At 42.5% G+C, this 19,927-nt stretch overlaps 2 protein-coding genes across 2 annotated transcripts in view; both read left to right on the top strand.

Moving 5' to 3' along the window:
* Window positions 1-583: 583 nt before the first annotated feature.
* The window catches only part of LOC148071401 (cyclic AMP-responsive element-binding protein 1-like), a 29,008-nt gene continuing 9,664 nt past the window's right edge, over window positions 584-19,927 (top strand). The window contains exons 1-3 of the mRNA XM_087798973.1: window positions 584-668; window positions 1,503-1,580; window positions 1,653-1,808. Of these exons, the coding sequence (XP_087655099.1) occupies window positions 1,517-1,580; window positions 1,653-1,808 (220 nt within the window). The 5' untranslated portion in view covers window positions 584-668; window positions 1,503-1,516. The remainder of the gene's footprint in view (window positions 669-1,502; window positions 1,581-1,652; window positions 1,809-19,927) is intronic.
* Window positions 4,814-9,119, top strand: LOC148071402 (uncharacterized). Its single transcript, XM_087799648.1, has 3 exons — window positions 4,814-4,873; window positions 5,467-6,234; window positions 9,090-9,119. The coding sequence occupies exons 1-3, from the start codon at window positions 4,814-4,816 to the stop codon at window positions 9,117-9,119; spliced, it is 858 nt and encodes a 285-aa protein (XP_087655774.1).

Raw genomic sequence — 19,927 nt, forward strand, 5'->3', positions numbered from 1 at the left:
GATAGCAGCTCGAGAGTGTCGACAGAGGAAGAAAGACTACCTCAAACACCTGGAGAGACGCGCACATGACCTGGAGAGGCAAAACCAGATGCTAATGGAGGAGATCAGAAATTTAAGGGTTGGAAATGGACATGTATATAAGTGATAAAAGAGAATACTTTTTCTGCAAACTCTTAGCTTGAAGGAATGTTTCAAGAAAAAATTTGGCTCAAAATGTTCAGACAGAGATATCCCTCTAGGGACTCCTTCCCTCACAGCTGAAAATGTATTGACATCCGGCTCTGAATATAAAACAATGGGACAATGATTCTGTTTTCTGTCTGTTTTTGATTAAAATGAAGCTTTGAAAGCTCATCAGTCACAAGATTTAAGGTAGGAAGGTAAATATTTTGATTCTAAATATTCCTGATCTTAAGTTATTCTGCCTAAGATGATGACAAATGAAAAAAAACATCCTCGGGTGAAAATGGAAGCTATAAAGCCTTTAAAGTCATTGTTCTAAAGTCACTCTCAGATTAAAGTCGGCAAAGAACCAAAGTGATCACTTATCTCATTCCAATTCCCATAACCCTCATTCATATAAAGGCGTGTTTGTGCTACAGGGTCACTTGTGAGGATTTCTTTTTTAGGTGACTTGTTGGCCCTCAGCAGAGACAAAAGTGTTGATCGTACGTACATCTTATAATACTTTTTTTTTTTTAGCTACTTTTTTGCTTTTATTATTATGTTATTCTATGATGTAATTTTTATGGTTATTGATATTTTTGTGAATGCTAACCCAGAACCCACTCTTAGATTTAAATCTAATGTCCAGGAGTAAACAAAGTATTTGATCTTAATTCAGTTATTTGGGACATTTGTATAGAAATATAAGGTGTGGGGATGTTGGAGTCTTAGTGAGCAAATAAAGACGGTTCATGAATCTGTTTTTGATGATTCATCGTGTTGCAATCGCTGTGTAGCCATTTATGTTATTTTCAGGTTGATTTCAAATAATAAGAAATGCACATATTTCCGATATAGAATTAATGGAATAATCATGACTGAACTAAAGTGAAAAGACAAACATGTTCTGATTAAATCAGATTAAATATGCTACGGAAAATTCTAGAAAGTAAAACCAGCTTTGTCAAAGGGTATAGTTCGTATGCTGCTTTCAAATTGATTCTTGACATATAATAAAGAAAAAAAAAAATTCTTACACCATCATACATCCAGTATGATGGTGTAAGAATTTTTTTTTTTTTTAAAAACTATTAGAAAAGAGTTCTGATACTTAATGGTGGTCAAGGTAGGCTGTTCACACTTTCACCCTGTTAAAAGTATGTTTTCATTAGATTGTGATTCACCTGGACCTGTTTTTTCTTTTCTCATGTATAACATTATTTAAACTATATATATATATATATATACATATATATATTGATACTACTATTATATGTACACTTTGAAGTAATTCATTGCTTTGATTTTGAAATGTATTGTATTCTAAACATTCCCAGTGGCTTCATAAATCATGGAGAACAAGCCAAACCCTCAATCTGGACAAATTCAGTATTATTCTCTTCAATCAGTGCCAGGTATGTCAGAATTGTTCTTATCCTTAAACACCTCGTAGATCTGGTTGACTGACTTCTGACATAATCCACCAGGAGAGCATCATCCTCAGTTCCAGTACGAATGTCCACAAAACTTGCAATTAATGACCATGATCAACGTTCCGACAGCTGAGCCACTTCAGCGTGTTCTCCAGTACAACAACGAGGTGATGGATGGGCTGCCAATGTTTTCAAACGAAGCAATGCAAGGTACGATAAAATATTGTTGTTAGTAGATGGAATCGCAAAGCCATGACAGGAGGGAGATTTGAGTGTTGGAGATGATGCGCCGGAGGGAGGTCAATGTATTCGATTTTACAAGACTGACGTTCTCACCTTCATGCCAGCTATAGCATAAACCAGTTATGTTTGACAATACCATGTGACTTATAATTTTTTTAAATTTTTTTAGAGGATTTGGAAGTTTTTTATTAAAACAAGAATAAAGTTTCTCTACATTTAAAATTTAAATACACGTTTTTTGAAATCAACGTAAAAATAATAAAACGTATTTTTCATCATTGAAATATAACAAATGTCCAAATGACAAAATATTCAATTTAAATGTTTGAATCTAATTATATCTTTTTTTTTCTTTTTTATTAGTAGCATACCTTCACCAATTACAAACAGATATAAGAAAAACAAAAAGAACAAATACAGGGTATAATATTATTGTGTTCATCCTGTGGTGAGGTCTCCATTGTCCAACAACCGTTTTTCATAGATAGCTAATATGAGCTTAGTTGTTGTTGTGGCTCATTAAATATTGGACCTTGCTCTATGCTACCAGTGCAGCTCTAGTTCCATGCCAAGAGCTTATGATAACAACATCACAGTGTCAAGGAAAAACTTCCTCTAGGAGGCAGAAACCTTGAAAGGCCAACCGGCAAGGGACAGCCAGCGAACCAGTCAGAGGACAGTGCATCAGGACAAGCCCGTGCCCCAGAAGACCCCTCAGCCACCAGGCCACCACCCCGCCCACAAGAGAGAACAATAGGAAGAAAGGCCAGAGGGTCAGAAAGCCACCCTAGCAGCCGCTCCACGGTCCGTGCATGCAGAGGCCATGGTCATTAGGGCAGGAAAGCAATAAAACCTGTGAAAGCCACAGCCTTCCCCATAAGCACCAGGGGGGCCAGCAGCATTCCATGGGCGGACCACGGTCTCTGTGATACCAAGGTCTGCCCATCACAATTAAACAAAGGTTGCCATATAGAGTCCAAAGAAGGAACACAATAATGCTACAGGTGCAAAGGACTGCACAGTGCATCTGAATGCAGGTTTAAAATAGAAAAAATGCCATACTTGTGGAAAGGTAGGTCACATCTCCAGAGCTTGTCGAAATAATTAAAGTAAATGTAAAAGTAAATGGGGACAAAAATCAGTTGACATGAAAAAGAAGGGTCAGAGTTAGAACTACTGCAATGCAGTGTATGAAGTTCCGGCCCAGACTCATGAATGTTGAGCTGAGAAAAGTGAAGCCTTACAACTGTAGAAATGTCACTCAATTACAAAAGTGTTTTTTATGAAATTGATACAGGTTGAAGTTTACCTGTAAAGTACAACCACTACATGTATCTGAAAATAAAGGAATTCAGCATTTGTTAAGTAAAAATGAGGACGTGTTCAAAGAATTGGGTACGTTAAGAGGTACTAAAGCAATCATCCATGTAAAAGGCAACCAAGACGCAATCAAAAGTGGATGCAGAACTGGAAAGACCTACACAAGAAGGAATCTTCTTGCCATTGGTTGCAGTTTATTTGGATGACATTTTGGTGTAGTCTACAAGCTGACTAACTAAAAAACCTGGAGATGGTGTTAACTAGGTTGAAGGAAGTGGGACTTTGCTTAAAAATGAAGAAAAAAATGCACCTTCCTACAGGACGAAGTGAAATACCTAGGTTATAAGGATAGTAATGGGCATTCACCCTGTGGAAAAGAAAGTGAAGGCCCCTCAGGAAGCTCCTGCTCCTACCAATGTCACAGAACTGAAAGCCTACTTGGAATCATTTAATTATTATGTTAAGTTCTTGCCCAACCTACTACCCTTTAGGCACCCTTACATGAACTGCTAAGGAAAGATGTGCAGTGGAAATGGGACAAAAAGCAGCAAGAAATCCATCCGTCTTTCAGAAATCCAGTGACTTACTGAATACATCAGATGTAACTATTCAGCTGATAAAAAAATAATTATGTCCTGTGATGCTTCATCATATGGTGGTGGTGCTGTGTTTTCACATGTGATGAAGAATGGAAGTCAGAGACTGTTACGTTTTAAGTCACGCACCTTGCAACTAACTTAAAAGAAATATTCTCAACTAGACAAAGGTTTGACAGTCATATTTGGAGTTAAGAAGATTCACAAATACTTGTATGAGGGAATGGACCTTGATGTGGAAAAGACAGTGCAAGTTGCGAGGAGTGTCAAGCACACCAGAAAGCACTCTCTACTACACCGTTGTAGCTCTGCGAGTGGCCAGAGTCACCATGGTCAAGAATTCATGTGGACTGTGCAGGGCCTTTTGACATTGACAAATGTTCATAAATATTGTGGATGCTCATTCTTAATGGATGGACATTTATACAGTCAAAAGTAACCGAAGATGTTTGTGTTTGATAATGGGACTTGTTTTACAAGCGCAGAGTTTCAATTAGTTATGAATGGCATTCAGCATGAGAAGTCTGCACCTTTCCATCCATCTTCCAACGGGTTGGCAGAGAGAGCAGTGCAGACCTTCAAAGAAGGAATGAAAAAATGAAAAGAGAAACTGTTTCAACTCGCTTGTCAAGGTTCATATTCAGTTACCGTATCACACCTCATGCAACAACAGGTTTATCATTGACTGAACTGATGATGTCAGGGAGACTCAGATCTTTGTTAGACCTGGTGTTGCCTTATGTAAAATCAAAATTACAGCAGAAACAAGGTCACGACCTTAGAACTAAACTCACTTGAATGACTGTTACTTACTGTGAGAGGACGCGGACGCTTTTTCTTTCTCTCCCATCCTACAATCTCTTACTTCTTATCGGTCACTTGACATTTCTTCCTAAATCTCAACTATGGGTCTGGTCAGCTGGTTTATCCGGATATTATGCTCATATCACTTAAGATATGTCTCAAGCATCTCGGATCTATGATCGTGATGCTCTTTTCAACATCAGAGAGTCGATGGAGGATTATAACCGCGACCGTTTCCAACGTCCGGTGAATATGTTTCCGGCTCCGCTTCTCATCAACTCGGACTCAGTGGAATATCGTTTTATCTCTCGGGTACCGGGCGATTTCCACAAGCGATCAAGTCGGTCTGGAGTACAGGTCAGGATGAGACGCGCAGTCGCGATCGCTCGGAAGAACTCTGACGTCATCGGACGTCATTCAGCCTCTCGCTGAAGAGCATGACGACACATCAGCGCTGCCGTCTGTCCAGACCTCAACGAAAGGTGGTAAGATTTTTTCATTTCCTCTCTTTAATTCGGCTTTTACTACCGAGTTGAACGTGAGTGACAGCTGGAACCCACGTGACCGCTGTTCGCTTCAAAAGATCCCGCTCTGCGCGCCTGTCAGTTGCTGAGAGGAGATCACTGAACAAACTACTGTACATCATGGATGATGACAGTCATCCTCTGAACACTGTCATCAGTGAGCAGAGAAGCAGAATGAGTGCACGAATGCTCCTACCCAGGTGCAACACTAATAGACTCAGGGACTCATTCATTCCTCGGGCTATTAAATTGTACAATTCTGAGTTTGGGGCAGGAGTGGAGTGAGAGTATCTGGATGTTCTGTTCTATGTTAGTCTTTGTATCCTTTGTCTTTGTTGTTTTTCTTTGACCTATGTTCTTTGTCTTTATCTTTAGACTTAGATTGTGTCATCTTGTTCTTTTTCTCTTTATGTTCTTCTTATTTTATTTTTATTTATTATTTTGTATTGTTTATGGAAAATTGCTGGCTGTTGGAAAAAACAGCAAAACAAAAATTTAGTTTTCAATAAAGTTTTACATTACCTTACCTTACCTGTCAGTGACGCGGCGTCTTCAGTGACGTCATCGGTGCTGAATGAGGGACTTCTAAATGTTCGCTCCATTTCTAATAAATCCTTTATTCTTAATGATCTTTTCACAAGAGTTAATTTGGATTTGTTATGTCTTTCTGAGACCTGGCAGAGAGAGGAAGAGTTTATTCATCTGAACGAACTCTGTCCAGTAGGGAGCGCTGTCCTGGGGAAGCTTCGCCTCTCTGGTCGTGGGGGAGGTCTTGCTACTGTTTTTAGGGAAAGTTGTTCTTGCAAAGTGATTCAGACACAGGAATTCACTTCTTTTGAGTCTCAGATGATCTTGGTTGGTTCTACAAGACCTTTCTATTGTGTGTCAATCTACCGCCCGCCTGGTCCTGCGGCAGTGTTCTTGAAAGACTTCAGTGACTTTTTATCTTCCATTATTCAGATGGAATCTGTTCTTATTCTTGGAGACTTTAATCTTCATGTTGATGACGTCACATCTTGTTCTGCTAAAGAACTTTTAACTTTAACAGAAGCCTTTCATTTTGAGCAACATGTTTCTGAACCCACTCATCAAAAAGGCCACATTTTAGACTTAGTTTTTACTCTTGGCCTGGACATTTCTAATGTATCTGTACATGATGTCCATCTGAGTGATCATTCTCTTGTCTTGTTTAACCTTTACTTCATCCCTGAACCTAAGCCTTTGAAAGTTAGGTCTCAGAGACGTGTCATCTCAGCCGATACTGCAGACACTTTTTCTGCTATGTTTGACGCTCTTTCCTTTGATGACTGCCCAGACGTGGACAGTTTGATTCACTGTTTCACTGATCATTGTGTCGAAATACTGGATCAAGTGGCACCTGTTAAATCGAACTTGAAAATTCAGAAAAAGCCGTGCCCTTGGACAAATGAAGATCTCCTGAGTCTGAAGAGACTTTGTCGAAAGACTGAGCGTCTCTGGAAGTCCACTAAACTTGAGGTGCATAGACTTCACCTCAGGGATCTGATGTCTTCTTACAATGAGATGGTAGAAACTGCTAGATCTGATTACATCAGAAAATTGGTAGCAGCAAATAAGAAATACCCCAAAGTTTTGTTTGACACGATTAATTCACTCGTGTCTCCTGCTCCTCAAATCACGCCTGTCTTCTGTGAAGCTGACAGCAATGCATTGTTGAGATTTTTCATTGACAAAATTTAAATGAGCAAAGAGATCAATCTCTCAAATCTCTACCCCTTTATTTGGAACCCCTACTGTCTCTGAGCCCCACTCCTCCTCTTGGTCCTCCTTCACTGCTGTATCTTTGGGTGATATTTCAGCACTAGTGAACAAGATGAAACCCCCCTCTTGCTCAGATGACGTCCTTCCTTGTAGGCTTTTTATCAAAGTATTTGATGTAATTGGCCCCTGGGTTACCAATATGGGGAACCTCTCCCTTTCCAAAGGGGTTTTTCCCAATGCATTTAAACATGCCATTGTGGAGCCTCTGCTCAAAAAACCAGGCTTAGACCCAACTGACCTCAGTAATTTCAAGCCTATTTCTAAGCTCCCTTTCTTGTCCAAGATTTTGGAGAAGGTGGTGTCTAACCAGCTGTCTTTGTTCCTGGATCAGAGCGACATCCATGAGAAGTTTCAGTCTGGCTTCCGTAAACATCACTCTACGGAGACAGCTTTATTGAAAGTGTCCAGTGACATCATGATGTCGGCTGACTCGGGTAAATCCACTGTTCTGGTTCTCTTGGATCTGTCCTTAGCCTTTGACACAGTTGATCACCAGATCCTGCTAAGTAGACTGAGGGATGAAGTGGGACTGTCTGGGTCTGTGTTAGAATGGTTCTCATCTTACCTTTCTGGGCGCAGTTTTAGTGTATCTGCCAATCAAATGAGGTCTGAATCGGCAGATCTGTTGTGTGGAGTCCCTCAAGGTTCTGTTCTGGGTCCTTTATTGTTTTTGCTGTACTAGATTCCCCTCGGTAAAATCATTCAGAGATTTCCTGATGTTTCTTATCACAGTTTTGCTGATGACATCCAGCTCTACTGCTCTTTTGATCCAACTGAGCCGCAAAGGCTGAACAGCTTAGTCAATTGTTTGTTAGAAATCAAACAATGGCTGAGTGAAAACACTCTACAGCTAAATGTGGACAAAACTGAAACACTGGTGATTGCTCCTGATGATAAGGTTCCAGGGTTGAGTCAGTACTTGGGTGACTTAGGTCAGTCTGTCAAACTGAGCCTGAGAAACCTGGGTGTTGTATTTGATAAAGACATGTCTCTTGTTCGACACTGCAGAAACTGTTTCCTTCAACTGAGAAAAATCTCTAAACTTAGGAAAATGTTGTCGGAACATGATCTGGAGCTTGTAATCCATGCGTTTGTTTCTTCTCGTCTGGACTATTGTAACAGTTTGTTTTCATGTCTTAACAAGAAGGAGCTGTCTCGCCTGCAGTTCATTCAGAACTCTTCTAACCCGCTCAAGTAGAATAACTCACATTTCTCCGATCCTTAAAACTCTTCACTGGCTTCCAGTTTCTTTTAGGATCAACTTTAAAATTCTGGTTCTTACTTTCAGAGCTATTCATGGTCAGGCTCCTCCTTACATCACTGATCTGATCCAGCCTTACACCCCAGCTCGGGCTCTGAGGTCTGTGGATCAGAATCTACGTATGGTTCCTCGCACACGGTTCAGAACCAGAGGAGAGAAATCTTTCAGGCTGTTGCTCCTAAGCTTTGGAACAATCTTCCTCTATCTTTGCGCTTGATGGAGTCTACTGACTTCTTTAAGAAACATCTTAAGACGTTTCTATTTGTTCAGGCTTTTCCTTGATTTTCTGGAACTCCTGTTGTGTTATCAGTTTTATCTTGATCTTTAAAATATATACTTTATTGAATATTGTTTTGATTGTTTAAGCGCTTTGTGACCCTGGTCTACAAAACCGCTATACAAATAAGAATTACTTACTCACTTACTTACTAACTGCAGTTCATGTCCTCGCCCCGACCCCAGGTGCTATCATGGAGGGTCCGCCCTGCCTGTAGCATAATCCGGCCACTGAAAAGACTCAAGGCAGTGGGAAAATTCCAGCCTGTTCCCAAAAAAAGTCTTATCTCAATCTGAACTCCCCAGGTCTGGCCTTGGATTTATTATTATTAATTATTATTATTATTATTTATGAAATTATCCTTGGAAGTCTTGTCGACTACCGTGCCCCCCTCATTGGGAGACACATGTTCGACTGCCTACGCATTACCTTCTCCTCCCGCTCCCCGGCTACCAGGACTTGCTGAGCGCGCTGACCATAGCTCCGCCCAAGGACTGTGGGCTCAAACAAGTAGAACAAAACAACATACCTGTTGCAGAAGATGTTAGGCTGTTGTGGACATATTCCACCCAGGCAAGGTGTTGACTCCAAGAGGCAAGATGCTGAGCAGATAGCAACAAAGGGCCGCCTCCAAGTCCTGATTGACACGTTCCGGCTGACCATTAGATTGAGGATAGTACCCAGAGGAGAGTCTAGCCGATTCTCCCAATACTTTGCAGAACGCACACAATACTTGAGAGGAGAACTGTGTCTTGATGGACCCTCGCTCAAAACAGGAAGTTTGTCATAATACAACCGCAAGACATGAAACAAACATATTCAACTTCTCAAGTCACTCTACTCATGGTCCGTGACTGATTGACTCTCCACGCCCTCTAGTGTCCGTAGTTACAAACAACATATACCAATATATGGTATCAATTATTGATACCAGTTAAACATACATTTGCTGTTATCATTCAACAGTTTTTTTTTTAGTTTTTGATAAACTTGTACTTTCATAAAAATAAACACTATTTGATCAAAATAAATAAATATTAATGCATTACAGTACTTCTAACTGAAACATTATTATTACCATTATTTATACATAACAATCTAAAATCTAAAAAAAAATTCCAAATACCGAAAAAATAAACAAAGGGCCGGGCCACACACTAGAGTCAAGTTGAAGTAACTTGTACCAAATTCAGTCTGTTGTACACAAATATGTAACTTTACTCCAAACTTAAATGTCTATTATAACATTATGACCTTATAATCAACCAATCCAACATTGACATTTTTGTTCAATTAGTCTCTCGGGTGGCTTTATATATACCTTTAAGACTTTCTAAAAATGTGTTCTTCTATCCGTGTTGTTCCCTCAGCTAATGGACTCTGAAATGTGTGATGAGCTTGTTTAACATTCTTGAAAGTCTATTTTGCAGTTGTTCTGTCTGAATGATGTATGATCTTGGTTGAACCTCACTGAGAACGTTAGCTTTATTGTCGATGTGTTCGTTTTATCTTTATAATACATTTGGTCTCCAGCATGCCATTCTGGTAGAGCCTTTGTTCCTCTGTTGAAATATAACTTTTTCTAATTTCTGCTTGAATTGGCACACTCAAGTGATGTTGTGCGGTATACCAGACTTTGGTAGAATTCAGGTTCACTGTTTGAACCGATTTTTCCACCCCAGTTGTCGAAATGGTCCATTAAATATCCCACCTGGATAAAGGAAGCGGTTCAGTGAGGATCCTGTTCCTGGACTTTTCTAGTGCCTTCAACACCATCCAGCCCACTCTGCTCCAGACAAATTGACACAGATGCATATGGACCCTGGTCTGGTCTCCTGGATTTCGGATTATCTTACTGATCGACCACAGTATGTCAGGCTGAAGGACATCATGTCTGACACTGTGGTGTGCAGTACAGGAGCACCTCAGGGGACAGTAAACTGGACTGGTCCGGCAACACAGACCATGTATATAAGAAGGTTCAGAGTAGACTGTACTCTCTGAGGAGGCTCTGGTCATTTAACATCTGCAGGAAGCTCCTCTGCATGTTCTACCAGTCTGTGGTGGCCAGTTTACTGTTTTAAGCTGTGGTGTGTTGGGGTGGGAATGTGTCCAAGAGGAGTGTCAACAGGTTGGACAGGTTGATCAGATGGAGCACAAATGCTCCTCCCCAGATGCAAAACGAATAGACTCAAGGACTCATTCATTCCTCGTGCTATTAGATAAGGGGTGTCCAAAGATTTTTTAGTGAGGGCCAAATACCGAAAAATAAACAAAGGGCCGGGCCACACACTAGAGTCAACTTGAAGTAACTTGTACCAAATTCAGTCTGTTGTACACAAATATGTAACTGTACTTCAAACTTAAATGTCTATTATAACATTATGACCTTATAATCAACCAATTTGAGGGCCAAATACCGAAAGATAAACAAAGGGCCGGGCCACACACTAGAGGTGACGCATACTGTGTTGTTACGACCTGGCTCATTACTCAAGGTCTGAACATAAAAAGGAACACAAACAAACAATTTAGGTTTTAAATAAGGAACAGTTTATTATTAAAGTAAAAAGTGTCAACAGGCCTGCAGGTGGCTCAGGGTGTCGTAACAGTGTGTATTTCTAACTCACTTATAATGTGAAGAACATTGCACTCAGTGGGAGCAGTGAAGCTGTCCTTTGGATTGAAGGATGGTTGACATGTCAGGAGAAAGTTTGGTGGTTGAAATACGAAGGACTCCACATAGATGGCTATCAGTCATTCTGGTTCTCAGTCTGCTTTTGTTCTGATGAGAAAATGTTTGTTCACATATGTATGTTGAGCCGAACAGGCTCATCATTCTTTTGGCCTGGCATCTCATCTGAGGAAACTTGGCACTATCCAAACTCTGATAGAAGTCAGGGAGGGAGACAAGCTGATGTTGACTTATCAGAGAATCATCACATTGCATTTCAATCAGTTCTAACTGCAGACTCTCTTCCACTTCTTTTGCATCCACCAGGAAGGGGGTCGAGAACAGCTTGATTTGTTTTTCAATGACAGAAAAATCTTGAAAACGCGGGTGGAATTCTGTCACGAGAGATGCAATCACAGACACATATTTCTCATTTTTAGCAGAAAGGTCAGCGTTCGGATAAGCAGACTTGATTTCAGACAGCACAGGGAAGTGTGCAACATTGAAGCTTCGTAGTTGTGTCTCAAACAGGCGGAGCTTTACACAGAAGGCTTTCATGTGTGCATACAGGTGTGGCACCAGCTAATCTTTGCCTTAAAGTTTCTTATTAAGGGGATTCAGATGTTGAGTAAGATCAACTAAAAATGCTAGGTCTGCCAGCCATAGAGGGTCACTCAGTTCAAGAAGAGGTCGGCCCTTCTCTTTCAAAAACTGGTCGATTTCTGATCTCAGCGAATAAAACCGCTGCAGCACATAGCCGCGGCTGAGCCAGCACACCTCAGAGTGGTAGAGTACATCCCTGTATTCAGCATCCACGTCAGTTTGTGTTCTTATTTTATTTTGATTTATTTTTTATAAAAAATTGCTGTATGTATTGGCTATTGGAAAAAAACAATTTCCCGAAGGAGACCTCCTGAGGGATCAATAAAGTTTTACCTTACCTTACCTTACCTTAGAAAAGAAAGCTTGAAATTCTCTGTGGTACAGTCCTCTAGCTCGAATTATGTTGACCATTTTTACAACAGTGTTCATCACCTCGCCCAGGTTGACAGTCTTGGCACACAGTGCTTCTTGGTTGATTATACAATGCATTTTCACAGCCTCACCTCCGCTCTCTTTTACTTTGGCACACACCATCGATGCCATTCCTTTGCGATCGCCTGTCATGGCCGGAGCTCCATCAGTTGTTACTCCACAGAGCTTGTCCCATTTAAGCCCCATCTTTTCAACGGCCTCTGACACAGCTTCAAAAATATCTCTACCCGTCGTCGTGCCTTTTAGGCTAATCATATCAAGCAGCTCCTCCGTACAGCCAAAATGATCATCTTCTCCCCGCAAAAAAAACAGTTGAGCAGTATCTGTAGCATCAGTAGTCTCATCGCATGCTATGGAGTAAAAATCAAAAGCACAAGTTTTGTCTTTTAGTTGAAGTGTCAAGTTAGCTGACAAGTCCTCGATCCTACGCACCACTGTATTTCTGGATAAGCTTACGTTGTTGAAATCCTGCATCTTTCTCCGGGCACTTTATTTCTGTGACTTTGATGAGGCACTGCTTTACGAAATCGCCGTCTGAGAACAGTTTGCCATGCTGGGCAATAAGCTTAGCAACTTCATAGCTTGCTATTGTGGCGTTTTCCTGTATTTTGTTAGCACGAAAAAAAAAAGGTTGTTGAGCTTGCAGGCTAGCTGCCATTTGCTCGACTTTCTGTGCTCTTTCAGTACCAGTGTATGATGTGTAGCTCTGATGTTTGGTCTCATAGTGCCGACGAACATTAGTACTGTTTCCATGGCTGGCTCCGTCTCGTGTTGAAACTGAGAAATGCAACAGATTTGAGCTCAAGCTTCTTGTGCGGGCCATATTCAATTATATTTTCAGACTTTCAAACTGGACCCGCGGGCCGTAGTTTGGACACCCCTGTATTAGATTGTACAATTCGAGTTTGGGGGCAGGAGGCCTTTGTATCCTTTGTCTTTGTTATTTTTCTTTGATCTATGTTCTTTATCTTTAGACTTAGATTGTATCATCTTGTTATTTCTCTTTATTTCTCTTTGTTCTTGTTCTTATTTTTATTTTTATGAATAATCGTCTGTATTGCTGTGTCTAATTAGAAAAAAACAATTTCCCGAAGGAGACCTCCTGAGGGACCAATAAAGATCTACCAGTCATATAGTTGAACCAATCAGGTGTCTGAAGACAGTAATCAATTGATTGTGAGTCAGGTGCTGCTTCTTTAAGCCAAAACCTGAACTGTTAACTAGTGATGGGCTAATGAAGCTTCATAAAGCAGTGTCATGTTCTTTAGAAGTTGGTAGGTGGCGCAATCGGTTTAAAAATTATGTGATGTTTCATTAGAAAAGTTCTTCGAAAGCAGTGTATTGACCGCCAACTAGTTGGCTCTGAAAATAATGACACTGTTTCATGAAGCTTTATTAGACCATCACTAGCCTTCATTGCTTAATCTGTCTCTAACAAATGTCAGTTCCTTCACTCCAAGCTGGTATTTCCCCTTTATTCAGCTTCAGATTTGCATTTCTGGTAGCCTCAAGAACGTTTTTCAGTCTTAAGTCGTTTTCAGCTTTTGTGCTTCCCCACACATTGATGTCATCCATTGATGTGTCCACTCCTTCCAGGTGCTCATAGATCATGTGTATTGTCTTGTGATACATCTCAGGCTCTGAAACAATGTCAAATGGCAGTCTATTGAATTCATATCTGCCAAATGGACTGTTAAATGTGCATAGTTTTTATCTTGCAATGAGTTGCTAAAATTCTGATGAAGCGTCTAACTTGCTAAAAAATTTAGCATTTGCAATCTGTGAATTTTTTTTTCTCTTAGTGTAGTTTAAAGTGTTTTTTGCTCTTTTTGATCTTGAGGATTCCATGCACACTAAGCTTTCCATTCTTTTTCTCTACAACAACAAGATAACTTCCCCAGTCTGTTGGTTCATCAATCTTCTCAATCACATTGACCTTCTCCAACCTATCCAGCTCATCTTACAGCTGCTTTTTGAGAGCGAATGGTACTTGCGGTATGGATGAATGACTTTTTTATGGGTTGAACATTCTTTGGAACTACAATGAAAGTTATTGTATTCTTTGTCCTTGTGTCTCACTTTAGCTACACATTTTCCTTTCACAGGTATGTGTGCTCCTGAGTAACCACTTAGTTTCATTTAAACTGGTTTCATGTATTTTAGGTCTAGGTCTGATTTTCTTGAACACTCCTTCTGAAATGATGTTCGCTTGGGCACTCCTGTTCAATCTACATGTGCATGTCATTTACTTTATTTTAATGTTTAATCATTCAATCCTTTTTTAGCATTTCTGTCACAGCATGTCACATGGACATGGACTGCACAGTTTGAATGCTTTTTCCAGGTCTAGAGATTCGGATAGCCGTTCTTTTAGACCATTGTTAGGAATCCCGCACACCAGTCTGTCCTTTATCAAAGAGTTCGTCAATTCTCTAAATTCACCTTTTTTAATGTATTTTCCGTAGTTCTGTTACATACTGATTGTATGTCTCTCCTGTCTTTTGTACAAATTGCATACAAATGTCACAGTTATCTTTGGTATACAGTACGTTTCCATTGTTTTATGAAGCTTCATTTCATCTCTATCAGCAAACAAGTAATTATTATTGACTTCCTAGCAATGTTCCCTCTAATTTTTCATGTGTCTGAGCATATACAGGTGCTGGTCAAATTATTAGAATATCATGAAAAAGTTGATTTATTTCAGTAATTATATTCAGAACGTGAAACTAACATATTATATCAATTCATTACACACAGAGTGATATATTTGAAATGTTTATTTCTTTTAATTTGGATGATTAGTACTGACAATTACTGAAAATCCCAAATTCAGTATCTCAGAAAATTAGAATATTAGTTACGACTAGTACAAAAAATGATTTTTTAGAAATGTGGGCCAACTGAAAAGTATGAACATGGAAAGTTTCAGCATGTACGGCAATCAATACTTAGTTGCAGATCCTTTTGCCTGAATTGCGGCAGCAATACGGCGTGGCATGGAGTTGACCAGTAAGTAAGTAATATTTATTTATATAGCGCTTTTCCAGACCAGGGTCACAAAGCGCTTAAACAATCACAACAATACTCAAAAAAGTATATACTTTAAAGATCAAGATAATACTGAGAACAACACAGGAGTTCCAGAAAATCAAGGAAAAGCCTGAACGAATAGAAACGTCTTGAGATGTTTCTTAAAGGAGTCAGTAGACTCCATCAAGCGCAAAGAGAGAGGAAGATTGTTCCAAAGCTTAGGAGCAACAGCCTGAAAAGATTTCTCTCCTCTGGTCCTGAGCCGTGTGCGTGGAACCATAAGTAGATTCTGATCCACAGACCTCAGAGCCCGAGCTGGGGTGATAGGCTGGATCAGATCAGTGATGTAAGGAGGAGCCTGACCATGAATAGCTCTGAAAGTAAGAACCAGAATTTTAAAGTTGATCCTGAAAGAAACTGGAAGCCAGTAAAGAGTTTTAAGGATCGGAGAAATGTGAGTTCTTCTACTTGAGCGGGTTAGAATTCTCGCTGCAGAGTTCTGAATCAACTGCAGGCGAGACAGCTCCTTCTTGTTAAGACATGAAAACAAACTGTTACAATAGTCCAGACGAGAAGAAACAAACGCATGGATTACAAGCTCCAGATCACGTTCCGACAACATTTTCCTAAGTTTAGAGATTTTTCTCAGTTGAAGGAAACAGTTTCTGGTCAGTTTTCTGCAGTGTCGAACAAGAGACATGTCTTTATCAAATACAACACCCAGGTTTCTCAGGCTCAGTTTGACAGACTGACCTAAGTCACCCAAGTACTGACTCAACCCTGGAACCTTATCATCAGGAGCAATCACCAGTGTTTCAGTTTCAGTTAGTGTCATATTTACAAGCATATAAAACCAGAAGGGAAGCTGATTCAATTGGCTACTGGTTATTTCATATCTCAGCAGCATTCTTCACACACACATAAGGTTTTTTAAATATATGATTTAATAAATAATTTCTTGTGGAATTTACCATAAAGTTTAGCGAGAACTCTCCAGATTTAAGTGTGGCTCAAGAGTGAAGAATCCCAAACAACGGCGTTAGACAAGTGGTGCTGTAATGACAGATTGACCCGCCTTTTTGCTTGTGATTGGTTAATATTGCTGTTATGTCTCGTGTGTCTTTCTTGGTGTTTCCTGTTTTTATTTTGAAACCTGCTCTCTTCTGTGTCTGTGAGTTTCCTTTCCGGTCCCTCCCCCTGCTGATTGTTATTGTCTCCACCTGTCTTGTGTTCTCCCATTCTGCAGCTGCCAGTGATTGATGGCAGCCTTCATATTCTGTTCACTCTCCCTCAGTCTTTGTCGGTTCGTCACACTTGCTGTCCCGGTTTTTTTGTCTAGTTCGTGTTTCACGTTTTAGACTTCCGATTCGAGTTTGTTTTGCCTTCCCGGTTTTGACCCTGGTATGTTTTCTTGTTTTTCTGCCTGCCAATGCCCTTGACCTGTTGTTTGGTTCTACTTCATTGGTGCTCCGCCCTCTAACAGCTTCGCTATTGGTTTACCCCGAGGCACCGCCTCGTCTCTGAGAAAGCTTAATGAACTCGACACCCAGCAGGAGGCAGTCCACTTCCTATAAAGGCGGGAAGCACCCGCCGCACTTCCTCCTTTACAACTCAGCGAGAAAGCTCCTGACAGTGGAATGGAATGATGGCGAATGAATATTGAAGTGAACCATGTGTGCACGAAGACTCCCTGAAGAGGGGAGACACACATGTCTGCTTTGTTTGCCTAGGCCCAAATCACACGTGATGATTATGTGGCCTTCCGAGCGCTTCCCACGGCTTTTGACAGTGACGGGAAGCGTTCGAGGCTTGTCGACCAACGCCGCCTCAGAGATCATGATTATGATCAAGACAGGTTAATGCCATGTTGTTTAAGAAAAACAAACAACATGGCAGTCCTGTGCGGTGCACTCGACAAGCTCACGTTCCAACGTGTTGGACCCTGATGAGTCGAGCTGAGTTTCTCCTCGATCATGAACAGACGTTGACGAGGAGGACAACTGGCTCGCTGCATGGAGTCGACCATGAGGTATGCGAGAGCCATCAGGTAAGTATCTCTTGCAGGCCACATGGCCATCCTGCAGCGCACTCGACGGGTTCCCCTGAGAGAGAGGTTAGTAGTGCGCATGTGTTTCCGCCTGTGAGTGTGACGTATTCACAGGCGTCATTAGAAACTTTCGCCACTAATGCTAAGCTAACATGCTCCTCCGTTCATAGACGGCGAGAGTTTCCTCTCAGAACACAGTTCGGAGGAGGTTTTAAACCCATTCGTCCGGGTCATGCCGAGACTGTAATAACGGAGTCTGTCCACACGAATGAAGGGCAGACTCAACCGTGTGTTTGTTTCCAGATAAGCAAATGTCCACGAGACCGGCTTGATCAGCTGTGTTTACTTCTCTTCCGTGTTGACATGCGCTGACGGGGTTTGACCTGATGAGCGTTGTCAAAAAAATCCCGGTGCCATGGATGACGTCACGTTTGGTGGAGAAACGCCATGGATGATGTCACGTTTGGCGGAGAAAATGCCATGGATGGCGTCACGTTTGGCGGAGAAACGCCATGGAACGGACGCAGCATGGAGAGGAATGGCCCGGCAGGAGGCGGCGCAGCTCCGCCATCACCTGCATGGGCGTGATGACGAGGCGCGACGGGGATACGGCGCTCGGAGCGGAGATCCCGTTCGTCGGCCTCATCATTTGGTGCTGGGGGAAGCATCACCAGAGACCAGCCACCCCAGCAGCACCAACAACATCGGCAACAGCGTTGGCGGGCGACGAGTGAGCGTCGCCAAGATCCGCAGCTTGAGCCGGGGAGCCAGCAGCCGCAGCAGAGTCGTCGGCCGAGGGCTCCTCCCCCCTATTCATTCAAGGGGATGTGTCGGGAATAAAACAAGAGAACGTATGACGTTTCTGTGGTGCGTTCTGAGAGATGTTAGTAGTGCGCATGTGTTTCCGCCTGTGAGTGTGACGTATTCACAGGCGTCATTAGAAACTTTCGCCGCTAATGCTATGCTAGCATGCTCCGCGCGTTCATAGACGGCGTGAGTTTCCTCTCAGAACACAGTTCGAAGGAGGTTCGTCCGGGTCATGCCGAGACTGTAATAATGGAGTCTGTCCACATGAATGAGGGGCAGACTCCAACCACATGTGTTTTGTTTACAGACGAGCAGAGGTCCGCGAGTCAGCTGTGTTTACTTCCGCGTCGACCAGTGCTCGTGCCCGACAGAGCTTGACAGCTGAGGTGAGTGGAACTAGTCCGGACATGTCTGTGTTGACCGGAGGTTGTTCCTTCCCCCACAGCGCTGTTAACAAGCACTGGCACCGTGGAGGACGTCACATTTGGCGGCGGAAAAGAGGAAACGCCATGGAACTGACGCAACATGGTGCCGTTACGCGTGAGTTTTCTCGCCGTCCTGAGACCAGGCGAGGAACTTCCGCCCCTTCTGGTCGATCAACTGGAGAGGTGCGTGGCGGTCGGATCTCACGAGTGATGAGCAGGTCAGGACCGCCAGCGGAGCTTGAGAATGTACGGGACCTGGTGAGTGATGCGGTGCCGTCGCGCGCGCGCGACCTATTCTGAACTCACATCAGCTCCGGTTTAATTCTCCAGCACATTCCTCCACATCGCGGGTTTTGTCAGCTCCGGTGACACTAAGAAGTGCTCAGGGAGTTGGGAAGACTATTGGGGGGGAAAGGGAACACGCACGACGCGCATCTGAGGTTTCTCACGCGCACTTGCGCGTTTCTCCCACAGAGCCGGATTTTATGTATGAGAGTGGGGGTTCTAGTGAATCCAACTCGAGTACATGCTCTGTTGATTCAAGAGATAGAGACGCGGCTTGTGTGATGCCCTTTCGTCTACGGCCTGCTCTTGGACGTTCGCGGGGACGGGCCGGAGGACAACCCAAAGTTCGCCAGGGCTGCGGTTCTGACAGAACATTATTCGGCTTGGAGTCGCCTGGTTTTACTTCATTCCAAATGGCTGGGGGGAGTAATCAGGCGGGGCTATGCGCTACAATTTGCCCGTCAACCCCCGCGGTTTTCAGGGATTCTCTGGACTCATGTGGCAGAGCAGGAAAAATGATCCTGTTTGAGAAACGAGGTGTCTACTCTGCTGCAGAAGGAGGTCGTAGAACTGGTTCCTGCAGCTGAGATGATGACAGGGGTTTACTCCCGGTACTTCCTCGCGCCGAAGAAGACCGGGGGTTGGAGGCCCATTCTGGACCTCAGCTATTTGAACAAGTTCATAGCTACCCGCCCGTTTCGCATGTTGACGGTCAAGAAACTGCTATCAGGTGTAAGTCCAGGAGATTGGATGACATTTATCGACCTGACCGACGCGTACTTTCACATACCGATAGTCAAGAGACATCGAAAGTACTTGCGTTTTGCCCTCGAGGATCGTGTGTTTCAATACACTCGACTTCCGTTCGGCTACTCTCTGGCACCCAGGACCTTCACCAAGTGTGTGGAAGCGGCAATGGAGCCATTGAGAGTAAGTGGGGTAAGGATCTTGACCTATCTGGACGACTGGTTGATCCTTGCCAGGTCAGAGGCAGAAAGTTATGCTCACACACAGAAGGTGTTGAGCCATATTGCCACCCTGGGGTTCACGGTGAACCTCAGAGCGCTCTGACTCCAGTTCAACAGTAAGTTTACCTGGGGGTACTGTTGAACTCGGAGGAGGGATACGCGCGCCTCCCGGACGTGCGTATCCAGCCCATTCTCCGACTGACAACACAGTTGCTGGAAGCTCGGTGTCA

The sequence above is a fragment of the Callionymus lyra genome, chromosome 9, assembly GCF_982586985.1.
Source record: "Callionymus lyra chromosome 9, fCalLyr1.hap1.1, whole genome shotgun sequence".
Taxonomy (NCBI): Eukaryota; Metazoa; Chordata; class Actinopteri; order Syngnathiformes; family Callionymidae; genus Callionymus; species Callionymus lyra.